Source organism: Aptenodytes patagonicus, chromosome 2 (assembly GCF_965638725.1).
Source record: "Aptenodytes patagonicus chromosome 2, bAptPat1.pri.cur, whole genome shotgun sequence".
In the NCBI taxonomy this organism is placed as follows: Eukaryota; Metazoa; Chordata; class Aves; order Sphenisciformes; family Spheniscidae; genus Aptenodytes; species Aptenodytes patagonicus.
In genome coordinates, this window is record NC_134950.1 from 122,919,747 (window position 1) to 122,933,780 (window position 14,034).

A 14,034-nucleotide genomic window follows, 5' to 3' on the forward strand; every position below is an offset into this window, starting at 1 on the left:
TAGATGCCCCATCCCTGGAAACATTCAAGGTCAGGTTGGATGGGGCTCTGAGCAACCTGATCTAGTTGAAGATGCCCCTGCCCATGGTAGGGGGGTTGGACTAGATGACCTTTAGAGGTCCCTTCCAACCCAAACTATTCTATGATTCTACGATCTGCCATATGCTTGTTTGGGGCTCTTGGGCATAAATCTCTTGCATTCTCTGTGCTCCTATAAATCAGGAAAACGGTGCTTGTTGAGAATAATGGATGAAAAGCATATCATTTGGCTGACTTATAAAGCACTGCAGTTTACAGTATTATACAAACCAAAAATAATTTAAAGTTGTTGAATAAGATGAAAAAATACAAGCCTGTCCTTGTTTCAGTATTTTGTCCTTGGCCATGTATCCTAAATGCACTAAAATATACTTAAAAAAACCCCAAGGTAGCAAAGAAACTCTGAAATATCTCCACTCGAATAAAAGCTGCTTAAAAAATGATTGCAAAGAGGTATCAGTACCTGCGAGTTCTTATTTTGCTCAGAAAGTTAATACATTACTAATGGGGACGGACATAACCACACTGCAGTATACAAGTTTATATTAGCTGAAGGAAACAAAAAACTAAAATAATGCGACTTGGAAATTATATATCAGCTTCCGTAAAAAGTTGCAAATTTATTAGGGTGTGTTTTGTGGTGGAGACATCTGAACTTTTAAATTTTTCATTTAAGTCAGGGGTGGCTGTGAAGAAGGGGGGTTTAGCAAACACATTAAAAGGAGAGCACCTGTTCATGTGCTACCTTTACTGTCTTCAAAAAGAGCCATATTTGATTTTTGTTTTGCAGAATGTGTTTGTAAGCCCTTTCACCTCTTTTCCTGTTTACCGCAGCTACAAAACCTTCTGTTTGCCTCAAAACTTATTCTGTAACTAGCAGCTGCCCATTTGACACCCACATATCACCAAATCTCAGCCATCTCCACAAGTGATGGAATAAACCTCCTGGAAACTCCTGAGCCCGAGAGAGGAAAAGGACACGGTCGAAGGAGAAGGCGACTGGGGCCGACTGAGAGAGTAGAGGCTTCTTACTGTCAAAGGTAAAATCCATCCACATTTAATGTGCTTCTCTTAAAAGTAATGGGCTAACTTTGGCAACCAGGGGAAAAGGACCTGCAGCAGTTATCTCTCTCTTGATACCCTCCGGAAAACTGCTTTTTCAGTTTGACTGTTTTGCCAACTGATGTGGAGAGGGGAGAAAACGGAAAATGCTGTCATTGGCATTAGTGGTGTAAAGGAGGTCTGAAAGGCTGAAGTGGAGCATCTCCAGTTTCTGCTCAGCCCAGGAAAAACAATTCCGAATTTTGCCAAAATCAGCTGCATCATATCTATAAATCTATATCTATGTATCTGTATCTACCTATGTATTTATATATCTATATATCTATAACACAGTATTCATTATTTTTTGAAATTTTTTTACTTTTGGTTGTTGAATCTATGGACTGCTTTTAAGGGGTCCCTGACAGGCTGTTGTGGTTTAACCCCAGCCGGCAACATAGCCCCATACTAGCTACTATGAAGAAAATTAACGCTACCCCAGCCAAAACAAGCACACAGGCAATTCAAAGCAAGCCATTGCTGCAATGCTTATAGTCACAGTGTGTTGGGGTCATACATCAAAAGCATTAGCAGGAAATATTTTCTACCCATATCTGTTGCTGCATGAACAGCCATTATCTAGTGACTCAACATCTCGATATTTAGGGGTTTATGCATGAAAACGAAGTTGAAATTAATAACGCAGATATCCTACCTACAGCTGAAAACTAAACATAGGAAAGAATTACACTATCAACGTAGACGGCAGCACTGCTTTTCTCTCATCACTCGTTATTTCTGAACAAGGAACTCTGTAGGGTTGAGTGCTGTATTTGTAACAGGTTTCTCTGCATTGCACATGCCAATCGACTTTGGTAGAAACAGTCCTGGTGCCCCAAGAAGCTGAGGCAGGTCAGTGAGGCATGAGCAGCATCCATACCTGGAGCAGAGGGCAAACACTTACTCCAGCACCCCTCTGTGCTGTGCATACGGATCCTCCTGTTTCCCTGCACAAGGTGGCACAGCCAGGCAAGAAGGGGTAAATTCTGATTCCTTCCCCATCAATACGAAAATTTTCACCGTTCTCTCTCTTTTCATATACCCGAGCAGCAATTTTTAACTCAGGAGAGTATGTCCTCTACTTTTAATGGATTAATCACTGTCATTCATATTATTGCTACAGCTTAATAGCAATGATTATTACAAATGATTCTTCCCTCCTGGAAACTCTGTGTCTCTGAAGCTCTTTCAAGATGTGATCCACCTGTATGCAAGCATAACATAGGTGCGGTGCACAATAAACATGCAAATATCTTAGCAGTGACAAGGCAAACTCCTTTGAAATACTGTCTTTTGAAAGAACCATTACTTCTTAAAATGTGAACACTTAACTCTGCAAACCAGACCCCCTTTTATAGGGGTCATGAAGTGACATCTGAAAAAAAAAAAAGGTGGCTAAAGCACTGACTCACTTTTGGAGAGCAGGTCAGACTATTTTAAAGCTGTCTTCATTGCAATTCTTCAGAAATGACAGAGACGAAACACCCCCCTCAGATTGTTTTGGTTTTCTCTAAACTAGAAAACTAAAGTTGGGCAGAGCAGGCTGGAACGATAAACTGCTGTGTTTTAGCAATAGGCACAGGCAAGCTGCTCACCAGGTAACCCAGAGGTCAGTAGCAGCCTCGCTGCAGCAGCCTGGAGCTCAGCACTGCAAGTGCTGCTGTGTAGCCCTGCGAACTCCTTGCTGCTGCAGAGGTTTTTTTGTACGCGATCCTGCACCTACCCATGGCAAAGTAGCTTACATGTCTCTGCACTCCGTGCCAGTATGTAGCCCTGATCAGCTCAACTAAAAATGTGGCTATGCTGCTGGGTGATGGCTTCTTCAGTCAAAACACTTTTATAAGGGTCTTTATGCTACAGGCAAAAAGGTTCCCCACCCCAGGCAGCACAAGAAAATCCAGATTCGTAGATCAGATGCAGGTTTTGTACCATTTTGCACCATTACGACTATTCAGAGCATGAATTTTTCCCTGCTGCTATAATGATAAGGGGATAACTCACTGGCCCTGAGGCAGTTTAGGGGAACTGAGAGCATCCCAGTGCTCACACTTATGCATGTATAGGAACGATTGGCAGGCTGCAGGTGCAGCCTTTTGGGTAGTACAGCTGCTCTCGTCCAGCCAGTGAGACCAAGACTGCATTTTGCAGTCCCTCTCTGCCTGGAGGCTGACCCACGGGCTCGATTCGGCACAGAGAGAGGCAGAAGCCACCCTGGGAGTCCTGTGCCAGGACAGCCAGCCATTTATCCCTTGCTCTTTCCTGCACAGGTATCTGAGATGAATCCCACAAGCCAGTTCCTTGGCACAACAGAATATGACTATGGATATGATGAAAACACTGCTCCGTGTAATGAAGGAAACAGCTTTCACAGGTTCAAATCCATCTTTCTGCCAATCCTTTACTGCCTCGTGTTTGTCTTCTGCCTTCTGGGAAACTCCTTGGTCCTTTCGGTTCTCCTGACCAGGAAAAGGCTGACGACAATGACTGACATCTGCCTGCTGAACCTTGCAGCCTCTGATCTCCTCTTTGTTGTGCCTCTCCCTTTCCAAGCCCACTACGCTTCAGACCAGTGGGTTTTTGGCAACACCATGTGCAAGATAATGGCTGGCATTTATTACACAGGTTTTTATAGCAGTATTTTCTTTATAACCCTCATGAGCATAGACAGGTATATAGCAATTGTCCATGCCGTCTATGCCATGAGGATACGGACAGCCTCTTGTGGCATAATTACCAGTTTAATCCTGTGGCTGGTGGCTGCCTTGGCTTCTGTACCCAACATCATGTTCAACCAGCAGCTGGAAATTGAGCAGTCTGTGCAGTGTGTCTCCACATACCCTCCAGGCGACAATACCTGGAAGGTTGCTTCTCAGTTTGCAGCCAATATCTTAGGCCTCTTGATTCCCCTTAGCATCCTCATTTGCTGCTATGCCCAGATACTGAAAAACCTGCAAAAATGCAAAAATCGGAACAAGATCAAGGCAATCAAGATGATTTTCATCATCGTCATTGTTTTCTTCCTCTTCTGGACTCCCTTCAACATTGCACTGTTCCTAGACTCCCTGCAGAGCCTGCACATCATCAATGACTGCAAGGCAAGCTACCAGATAGCCCTGGCCCTGCAGCTGACGGAAACCATCTCCTTCATCCACTGCTGCCTGAACCCCGTGATCTACGCCTTTGCCGGGGTGACATTCAAGGCCCATCTTAAAGGACTACTTCAGTCCTGTGTCCGTGTCTTCTGCAGCCCTGTCAGAGGCGTGGGGGCTGGTCGGTTGTTTCCAGCGCCCACCCAGCTCTCTGGCTGCTCTGACAGCACCAGGGTCCTGTGAGCCCACCTGAGCTGCCTTCTTCTGGTGCGAGAAGTTGGCCTAAGCTCTGACATGGCCTTGGAGGTTGTACCATGTGTGCAGCATCCTCTTGGGAAGACTAGTATATCTAGGCCTCCTTTTGGGATATGCTGTGAACTACGGCACAGTAAGTGGCAACGTTAGTTTCCTAAGAGCACCGGTGCATTTGTAAGACGGTGACTCTACAAGCTTGCCACAGAATGATTTGTAATTAAGTTTTAGAGCTCTTCTAATACATTTCAGCAAGCAGGGTGCTTCCTCTAGCACTTATTTTCTCCTCTGATGGAAGCATCATTTCTGCCTCACCCCCAAATATGCTCTTCCTTGTGGAAGTTGTTCCATACCTGAATCCCTACATCCCTGGGAAAGGCGTGGGACACCCCTCCTGGAGGTGGGGAAGGGGACAGGCATGGGATTACTTCACATCGCAAAGAGGGAGTCACCTCAGCCACTGCACCGTTCCCCCTTTGCTTCAGCTACCAGATAAAGAGGCCCTTAAGCTCAGGGTCCTATCGCTTTGCTGTGGGACGCTCCCAGGGGCACGGCCGGGGCGGCCCTGGAGCTGCTGCCACCCAAAGCAGCCTTTGGTGGTGATGCCTTCAGAAATAGCAGAGCAACGCCTCCAGGTGCCCCCTATACTGGCCACTCGTAGAAGCCCATACATTTGAATACATCATCATCAAAGCAGGCTGGTAGCCTGCATCACCACTGGAGGTGTGGGCCCTCCAATTCTGTGCCCCCAGCGCTGGCTCCTAAATGTAAACAACACAAAATGGCATGTAGCACGTAGGCTCCGTCTCTTTTTCCATACATCATTATTTTCTGCCATTTTAGAAATGTTTACTTTGAATAAACATATTAACTGCATCTTTTTGTGTCTTGGCTCCTGAAAGTCTTTCTAATGACTCACAAGCCTAGATTAGGATAAGGAAAGGTTGTTTTTACTGATTTTTGATTTTTGAGCTGGTATCACGTAAAATACATCTGATGGAATTGAGAGGCACCCTGGAGCTCTTCAGCAAAATACATCTTGCCTCCACTTTCCTGCTGAGAAAGATTCGTTCTCAAAATCCCAATAAAAATTCACAGTGCAAAAATTACATTTATGTTGAGGTAAGATTACTGTAAACAAAATTTTAAGAGTTAAACAAGAGAGTACCTGAAACCAGGAAAAACACAGGCTGGGTATTGTCAAAGATTGTATTTTCTAGGGTAATAAAAAATATTACGTGTTTTCTTAGTTCTACCTTTCCTTCTGAAAATATAATTGTATTTTTTTATGTTTCCTAAAAATTTCAAATACATTTCTAACCTCAGTGCCAAAATATTCTTGCCATTAGCTACATAGTACAGAAAACACTTCTTTAATTTATGATAGTGTAATTAACATTTCTAGGTTTTATTCCTCAATGGAATTTAGCTCAATTATCATATCATTTTACTTCTTAGAAGACTTCTAGGTATTTAGAAACAAAGCCCTCTGTTCATCTATTTCTGTGGGGTTTTTGTACTGTGCAGGCACTTTAATGATTGAAAAGAAATATGGGCCAACATCTCAGGTCAGATATCTTCCCCCTGTGGCCAGAATTCTGGAGTTTGGATAAAAGTATTTCTGTTTAAGATGTTCAGTGACATTTACCATCACCTTACCTGTTGACGTTTCAGATGCAAATGGAAGGGAGAAGAAACAGAAGTGTTATATATATTCTTTTTTAATTGGTATTTTGAGAAGAAAGGAAGATGGAAATGTTTTCTGGCCAGCTCTCACACACTGGCACTTTCCCCATGAGCTGCATCACTGCAGCTTAGACAGCACAAAACTTGGCAGCGAGGAGCCGAGTTTCCTGGCTGCAGGGAAGAGACACAACTGACATCGTTGATCAAAGAGGGGGCCCCAGTCCGATCCAGACTGCATGGGACTTACTTACAGAACCAAGGAGCTGCCTTCAAGGATATAAAGTATCTGTGGAGAGTCCCCTGCACTTTCTTAGGCCTCTAGATCTCAGGGAATGGCCATTTCATACCCGGCAGCTTTTTTGGCACCTTTTCTTCTGATTGAAATTGGGCACGTGTGAAATGGCAAACAATTTGCCCCGATCACTTTGTTTTGTCAACAGCTGTGCGAAAAAGACCAAAACCAAGCAAAGACTGCTTTTAGGTAAAGATAGTATTCAAGGACTCTCTGGTTTTAAAACACAGATTTGGATCATATCTGCAATCTTGTTAGTCAGAAGCAATAATGAGGAATAAGGGATAAGGTCCCTAAATTCTTATTTTTCAATAATAGTTTATTTGCCTTGCTGAATTTCAAATTTCAAAAAGACAAGACGGTCAAAAGCACTGTAATTTTTCAAAGATCATGCCCCTTTTCAGGTTGCTATGTCATTCAAAGTGATATGCCCCAGATACGCCCCAGACATGCACAATTCTTTCCAACACCATCATGAAATTCTGCAAGTGTGAACCTAAAAAGTCCCAAAGAGACTCTTGCATCATTAATGCAGCAATGTTTTCAGCAGTAGACTAGGATTCTCTCTGGGTTACAAGACAAGGGCCAAACTCTTTGGTTTCTATTATTTTTTTGTCCAGCTCCCACTGAAATCATGCTCTGTGTGTGTGTGTGTGTGTGTGTGTAATAGCAGAATTTAGCCCCAATGATATGTGAAGCCTTAACCAAAGAAGTAAAAAAGTAGGTTTTGCTGGACTCACTGCAGTTTCTTCCTCCTCCTCCTTGCCTTCCACTGCTGCGTTTCAAAGACTGGTATTTAAGAATCCAGAAGGGTAGATCATAACCCCCCATCCTCTTCTCAAGCACAGTCGATCTCTCACAGATCAAGACAGCAGATTCCTAGGACACTTTTCCTTTCAGAAGGCTCTTTCCCTGTCTAACGTGGCTGCAAAAAGGAATAATACAAGTAGCTATTTTGCCCCTTTTATTGTACGAACTACCAGAACAGAGACACAAACATACACAGCATCACCCTAAGTATTCATACATAGCAGAGCTCTCAGAAGCATTGTGCCTGTTCTCTAAACATGAAATTTTATTTTTAATGTTGTAAAGCCATAGGATTTTATGCTACTCTTATATGCGATGGAAAGAATCTACGGAGACACTAAGCAATATTCAAAAATTTTTGCACTTCGATGCACTGAAACAGTTCTGGATAGCAGCACTACACTAGTAGGATACTATTATGGAGTTGGTACTGCCATTTTTTCTGTCACACTTTTTTTTTAGGTAGAAACTTGTCAACAACAATCCGCTTGCTTCTGCAGGTGTAATATTCTCCCTGGAATAAAGCAGGTATCAGATGCGCTATTTCCTCAGTTTCAAGGGTTCTGACACAAAGTAACATTGGTAAAAGAATTTTGCAATCTACTCATAAAGCCAGTTTTTGTGTGCTGAGATGTTGTCAGCTGCAAATACCACTGCAAAAGCACTGAGGAACATTTGGGTTTGATGTCACCTCGATTTCCTGGTGCTGTGTGTGGTAATGTGAATATATATGCCAAAATATCTAGCCCAATCTTGTTCCATTAAATTAGTGGAAAGTTGATTGCTATTCTGGAGAGGATGGAATGAGGAAATTATTGCTGTTCATAGAACAGATCTCCTCATCAGATGTTGCACAACTAAAGCAATTAATGTTTCTCCAAGGACCAAGCTGTAACACCTACCATTAATATCAGATTGCCAGCTAGAGTGCTAAGTACCACTTTTCATGTTTAGTAACATTTCCTTAGCTAGTTCTAAAATGTATCTGAACCTGCTTGAACTTTTTAGCTATTGGTTTTCATCTGACGTGTTTCACAATCCTCCACTTTCCTGTTTCATGTTTCTCTGCCCTTTTGTAGTATACCTATGACACTATGACAGGTAAGTCTGATCTTATTCTAGTCCAAGACCGCTTGGCAGTGTGCAACAAAACATCCAAATGTGCACATCCTCAAAAACACCTCCCAGACCTTTAACATAAATAAAGTATAATAAAACTGTGCAAAGCAGTGCAAAGGAGAACTGGGAGAGTTAGAAAAGCAAGAACATTATGTAAAATGTGGAGCAGTTGGTGATTCCTCCCGGCTTTTCTCCAGCCTGCGATTGACAAGTTCACAGCTTTTGTAATGTTCCACAGTCCTATTGACTTACCATGGGACAGCTCAACCTTAAGAAGATGTGAATTGAATTTTAGATGTGTCACATTTGGCCCACCTCCCCAGGCTAGGGTCATGAGAAATCTGATTTGATGAGGGCTCCTGGGAGATTAAAAAAGGGAACACGGGAGATCATTCTACAGGAAGAAAAATCCCTTGAAGTGAGGTTCTGCCTATTCAGGAACAGTACTTGGAGATTGTGCACACTCTTGCTCTCTGCCTCCTTGGCCCCATGAAGCCCCCCTCTTTCCATAAGGAAAAATGAAGAGCTGCACCTGGTGTGAGAGCAGAGTCAAGTGCCGGTTTGTTCTGTGTTGGCATCAGGATTTGCCCTTATCGTCTAGCAGGTGTAGAGTTCTGTGATCTAGCTAAGGGGCTATGCCCTCCCAACAGGAACAGTGACAGAAGGTCAAGGGAGACAACCCACAGAAGTTGTAGAAAATGTCTACTTTTGTTGCCTCCTCCACTTCTAGGGAGGAAAATTGAATGTTAATTACTGACTAAATACTGGAGTTTCATTGTTGTGGTTTAACCTCAGTTGGCAAGCAAGCACCACACAGCCGCTCGCTCACTCCCCCCCTCCCCAGTGGGATGGAGGAGAGAATTGGAAGAGTAGAAGTGAGAAAAACTCATGGGTTGAGATAAAAACAGTTTAATAATTGAAATAAAAGAATAATAACAGCAATAATAATAATAATAATAATAATAATAATAATAATAATAATACACAAAGCAAGTGATGCACAGTGCAACTGCTCACCACCCACCGACCGATGCCCAGCCAGGCCCCGAGCAGCGGCCCCCCCAGCCAGCTTTCCTCCAGTTTATGTACTGAGCATGACGTCACATGGTATGGAATGTCCCTTTGGCCAGTTTGGGTCAGCTGTCCTGGCTGTGCCCCCTCCCAGCTTCTTGTGCACCTCCAGCCTTCTCAGTCAGTAGAGCATGGGAAGCTGAAAAGTCCTTGACTAGTGTAAGCATTACCTAGCAACAACTAAAACATAGGTGTGTTATCAACATTGTTCTCATCCTAAATCCAAAACACAGCACTCTACCAGCTACTAGGAAGGAAATTAACTCCATCCCTGCCAAAACCAGGACAGTATCCACCCCTTATTCTATACCACCTACGTCATGCTCAAGTCCCATATTTTCCAGTACATTTTCATTAATCACCACCCCTTTTCCTTTTTTTTTTTAATATATATATACACAGATATCATTCCCTTAGTCTGTGGGCCATCCCTCTAAAATATTCAGTGAGTTCATTTAGTCCATGACTTCGGGCTCCACCTGTCATAATAATCTTTCAGGGTAGGAAAAATGGAGATGGTATGTGGTGTTGGATTGCTTCATGTTGAAGTCAGTTCTGGTACCATCATCACTGTGCTTTGCTTGGTTTCACTGAAGTTATTCTTCATTAGTCTGGATGATTCTTATTGTAATAACATTAGTATGGCATATAATATTATGTAGCACTTAACATCACATAATTCAGATCATTGGCTATTCTCACCCAAAATCAAATCCCCTTGAGGTACACATCACACTTCCCCATCCTTCCGCATCACCCACCAAGTGCACCCAGGTCCTTGAGCAAAAGCAATCCCACGGATGCGTTTGCCTTTGCCCGAGGCAGGAATAACCCAAACTGTTTTCCCCAGCATATTTTTTATGTGCACTACAGGGACTTTATTCCCATCTACAGTACGTAAAAGTTCTGACTGGGCAGGGCCAGCTCGATTGGCAGATCCCCTCCTGTTGACTAACCAGGTGGCCTTTGCTAAATGCGTATCCCAATGTTTGAACGTCCCGCCACCCATTGCTCTCAGCGTAGTCTTTAACAGCCCATTGTATCGTTCAATTTTCCCAGAGGCTGGTGCATGATAGGGGATGTGATACACCCACTCAATGCCGTGCTCTTTGGCCCAGGTGTCTATGAGGTTGTTTCGGAAATGAGTCCCGTTGTCTGACTCAATTCTTTCTGGGGTGCCATGTCGCCATAGGACTTGCTTTTCAAGGCCCAGGATAGTGTTCCGGGCAGTGGCATGGGGCACGGGATCTGTTTCCAGCCATCCGGTGGTTGCCTCCACCATTGTAAGCACGTGGCGCTTGCCTTGGCGGGTTTGTGGGAGTGTGATATAATCGATCTGCCAGGCCTCCCCATATTTGTATTTCAGCCATCGTCCTCCATACCAGAGAGGCTTTAACCGCTTGGCTTGCTTGATCGCAGCGCATGTTTCACATTCATGGATAACCTGTGCCATAGCGCCCATGGTCAAGTCCACCCCTTGATCACGAGCCCATCTGCATGTTGCATCTCTTCCTTGGTGACCTGAGGTGTCATGGGCCCACTGAGCTATAAATGACTCACCCTTATGCTGCCAGTCCAGATCCACCTGAGCCACTTCAATCTTAGCAGCCTGATCCACCTGCTGGTTATTTTGATGTTCTTCAGTGGCCCGACTCTTGGGTACGTGAGCATCTACGTGATGGACTTTTACAACCAGGTTCTCCACCCGGGCAGCAATATCTTGCCACAATGCAGCAGCCCAGATGGGTTTGCCTCTGCGCTGCCAGTTGCTCCGCTTCCATTGCTGCAACCACCCCCACAGGGCATTTGCCACCATCCATGAGTCAGTATAGAGAGAGAGCACTGGCCACTTTTCTCGGTCAGCAATGTCTAAAGCCAGCTGGATGGCCTTTACTTCTGCAAATTGGCTCGATTCACCTTCTCCTTCAGCCGTTTCTGCGACTTGTCGCATAGGACTCCATACAGCAGCCTTCCACCTCCGACGCTTTCCCACAATACGACAGGACCCATCAGTGAACGGAGCATAGTGTTTCTCATTTTTTGGTAGTTTATTATACATTGGAGCCTCCTCAGCACACGTCACCTCCTCCTCTGGCGATATTCCAAAATCTTTGCCTTCTGGCCAGTCCGTGATCACTTCCAGGATTCCTGGGTGACTGGGGTTTCCTATTCGAGCCCGTTGTGTGATCACCCACTTTACTCCATGTAGCATCAGTTGCATGATGTGTACAGGGGACCCTCCCTCTGAACATCCAGCCCAGCACTGGCAGTCGGGGTGCCAGGAGGAGCTGTGCTTCAGTGCCGATCACTTCCGAAGCAGCTCGAACCGCTTCATATGCTGCCAATATCTCTTTTTCAGTTGGAGTATAGCGGGCCTCGGATCCTCTGTATCCCCGACTCCAAAACCCATGGGGTCGACCTTCAGTCTCCCCAGGTGCTTTCTGCCAGAGGCTCCAGGTAGGGCCATTCTCCCCGGCTGCGGTGTAGAGCACATTTTTTACATCTTGTCCTGCCCGGACTGGCCCCAGGGCTACTGCATGAACTATCTCCTCTTTAATTTGTTCAAAAACTTGTCGTTGCTCAGGGCCCCATTTGAAATAATTTTTCTTTCGGGTCACTTGATATAGAGGGCTTACGATCAGACTGTAATTTGGAATATGCATTCTCCAAAAACCCACGACGCCTAAGAAAGCTTGTGTTTCCTTTTTGCTAGTTGGTGGAGACATGGCTGTTATTTTATTGATCACATCCATTGGGATCTGACGATGTCCATCTTGCCATTTTATTCCTAAAAACTGGATCTCCTGTGCAGGTCCCTTGACTTTACTTTGTTTTATGGCAAAACCAGCCTTCAGCAGGATTTGGACTTTTTTCTTCCCTTTCTCAAAAACTTCTCCTGCTGTGTTGCCCCACACAATGATGTCATCAATGTATTGCAGGTGGTCCGGAGCTTCACCCTGCTCCAGTGCAGTCTGGATCAGTCCATGGCAAATGGTAGGGCTGTGTTTCCACCCCTGGGGCAGTCGGTTCCAGGTGTACTGGACGCCCCTCCAAGTGAAAGCAAACTGTGGCCTGCACTCTGCTGCCAAAGGGATTGAGAAAAACGCATTAGCGATATCAACTGTGGCATACCACTTGGCTGCCTTTGACTCCAGTTCGTATTGAAGTTCTAGCATGTCCGGCACAGCAGCACTCAGCGGTGGTGTGCCTTCATGCAGGCCACGACAGTCTACTGTTAGTCTCCACTCTCCATTAGACTTTCGCACTGGCCATATGGGACTGTTAAAGGGTGAGCGAGTCTTGCTGATCACTCCTTGGCTCTCCAGTCGACGAATCAGCTTATGGATGGGAATCAGGGAGTCTCGGTTGGTGTGATATTGCCGCCGGTGCACCGTGGTGGTAGCGATTGGCACCTGTTGTCCTTCGACCCTCAGCAACCCCACAACAGAGGGTCCTCCGAGAGACCAGGCAAGGTGGACAGCTGTTTAATTTCTTCCGTCTCCAAGGCAGCTATACCAAAAGCCCACCGGTACCCTTTTGGGTTCTTGAAATACCCTCTCCTGAGGTAGTCTATGCCAAGGATGCACAGAGCCTCTGGGCCAGTCACAATGGGGTGCCTCTGCCACCCATTCCCAGTTAGACTCACTTCAGCCTCCAATACAGTTAGCTGTTGGGATCTCCCCGTCACTCCAGAAATACAGATGGGTTCTGCCCCTGTATAGCTTGATGGCATTAGGGTACACTGTGCACCGGTGTCTACTAGAGACTTATACTCCTGCGGGTCTGATGTGCCAGGCCATTGAATGCACACAGTCCAGTAATCCCGGTTGTCCCTTTCCTCCACCTGGCTGGAGGCAGGGTCCCTCTAGTCCTCATCACAGTATTCGTTTCTCATTTCTTGTAAATATGAGTCAGAAGTTTCTTCATTAAGATCAGAAGTAAGAGTGGCCCTTCTACTCTGTCTGGGGAACTGCCCGCTGGAAACCGGAGCAGCAATTTTCCCGGAAGAACCCCCTTTTGTGATTGTTTTCCCTTGCAACTCACGTACCCATGCCCCTAGGGCTGAGGTAGGTTTTCCATCCCACTTCCTCATGTCCTCTCTGTGGTCACGCAGGTAAAACCATAGGGTGCCCTGTGGTGTGTACCCTTTATATTCTCTCTCTTGAGCAAAAGAACGCTGACTCCTAATAGCCGAGATACTGGTCCGTACAGATGGCGAGTAGGACCTATCCTCTCTGAGTTGCTGGACCTCCTGGGACAGTTTCTCCACAGCCAAGATGAGGGAGGAAGAGAGACTTTCTTCGTATTCCTGGAGTTGACCAGCCAATTCATCCACCGTTTGTTCTTCTCCATCTTTCCAGGTCATCACTGCCATTCTGTATTTCCTCCGTAAAAAAACTCTCAGAAAAGTTACTGTAATTGCTAGTTGTCTCCACGAAGTGGTATCCGTAGTACAGTAATGGCTTCATTGCGAAATTCACATACCAAATTAAGACCAAGGTCAATGATTTAAAAATAAACCTCCCAAGCGAAACATCACCAATCACAGCAGACCACAGCAAACTGCAAAAACCAA

The 14,034-nt window shown here is 45.0% G+C and overlaps 1 protein-coding gene across 1 annotated transcript; it reads left to right on the forward strand.

Moving 5' to 3' along the window:
- The first annotated feature begins 1,033 nt into the window (after nucleotides 1-1,033).
- Nucleotides 1,034-4,471, forward strand: LOC143157475 (C-C chemokine receptor type 8-like). Its single transcript, XM_076332305.1, has 2 exons — nucleotides 1,034-1,078; nucleotides 3,407-4,471. The coding sequence occupies exon 2, from the start codon at nucleotides 3,416-3,418 to the stop codon at nucleotides 4,469-4,471; it is 1,056 nt and encodes a 351-aa protein (XP_076188420.1). The 5' UTR covers nucleotides 1,034-1,078; nucleotides 3,407-3,415.
- The last annotated feature ends 9,563 nt before the right edge of the window (nucleotides 4,472-14,034 follow it).

Bases quoted from the DNA above. Each gene is read 5' to 3' on its own strand.
- LOC143157475 (XM_076332305.1), top strand. From the start codon at position 3,416: ATGAATCCCACAAGCCAGTTCCTTGGCACAACAGAATATGACTATGGA.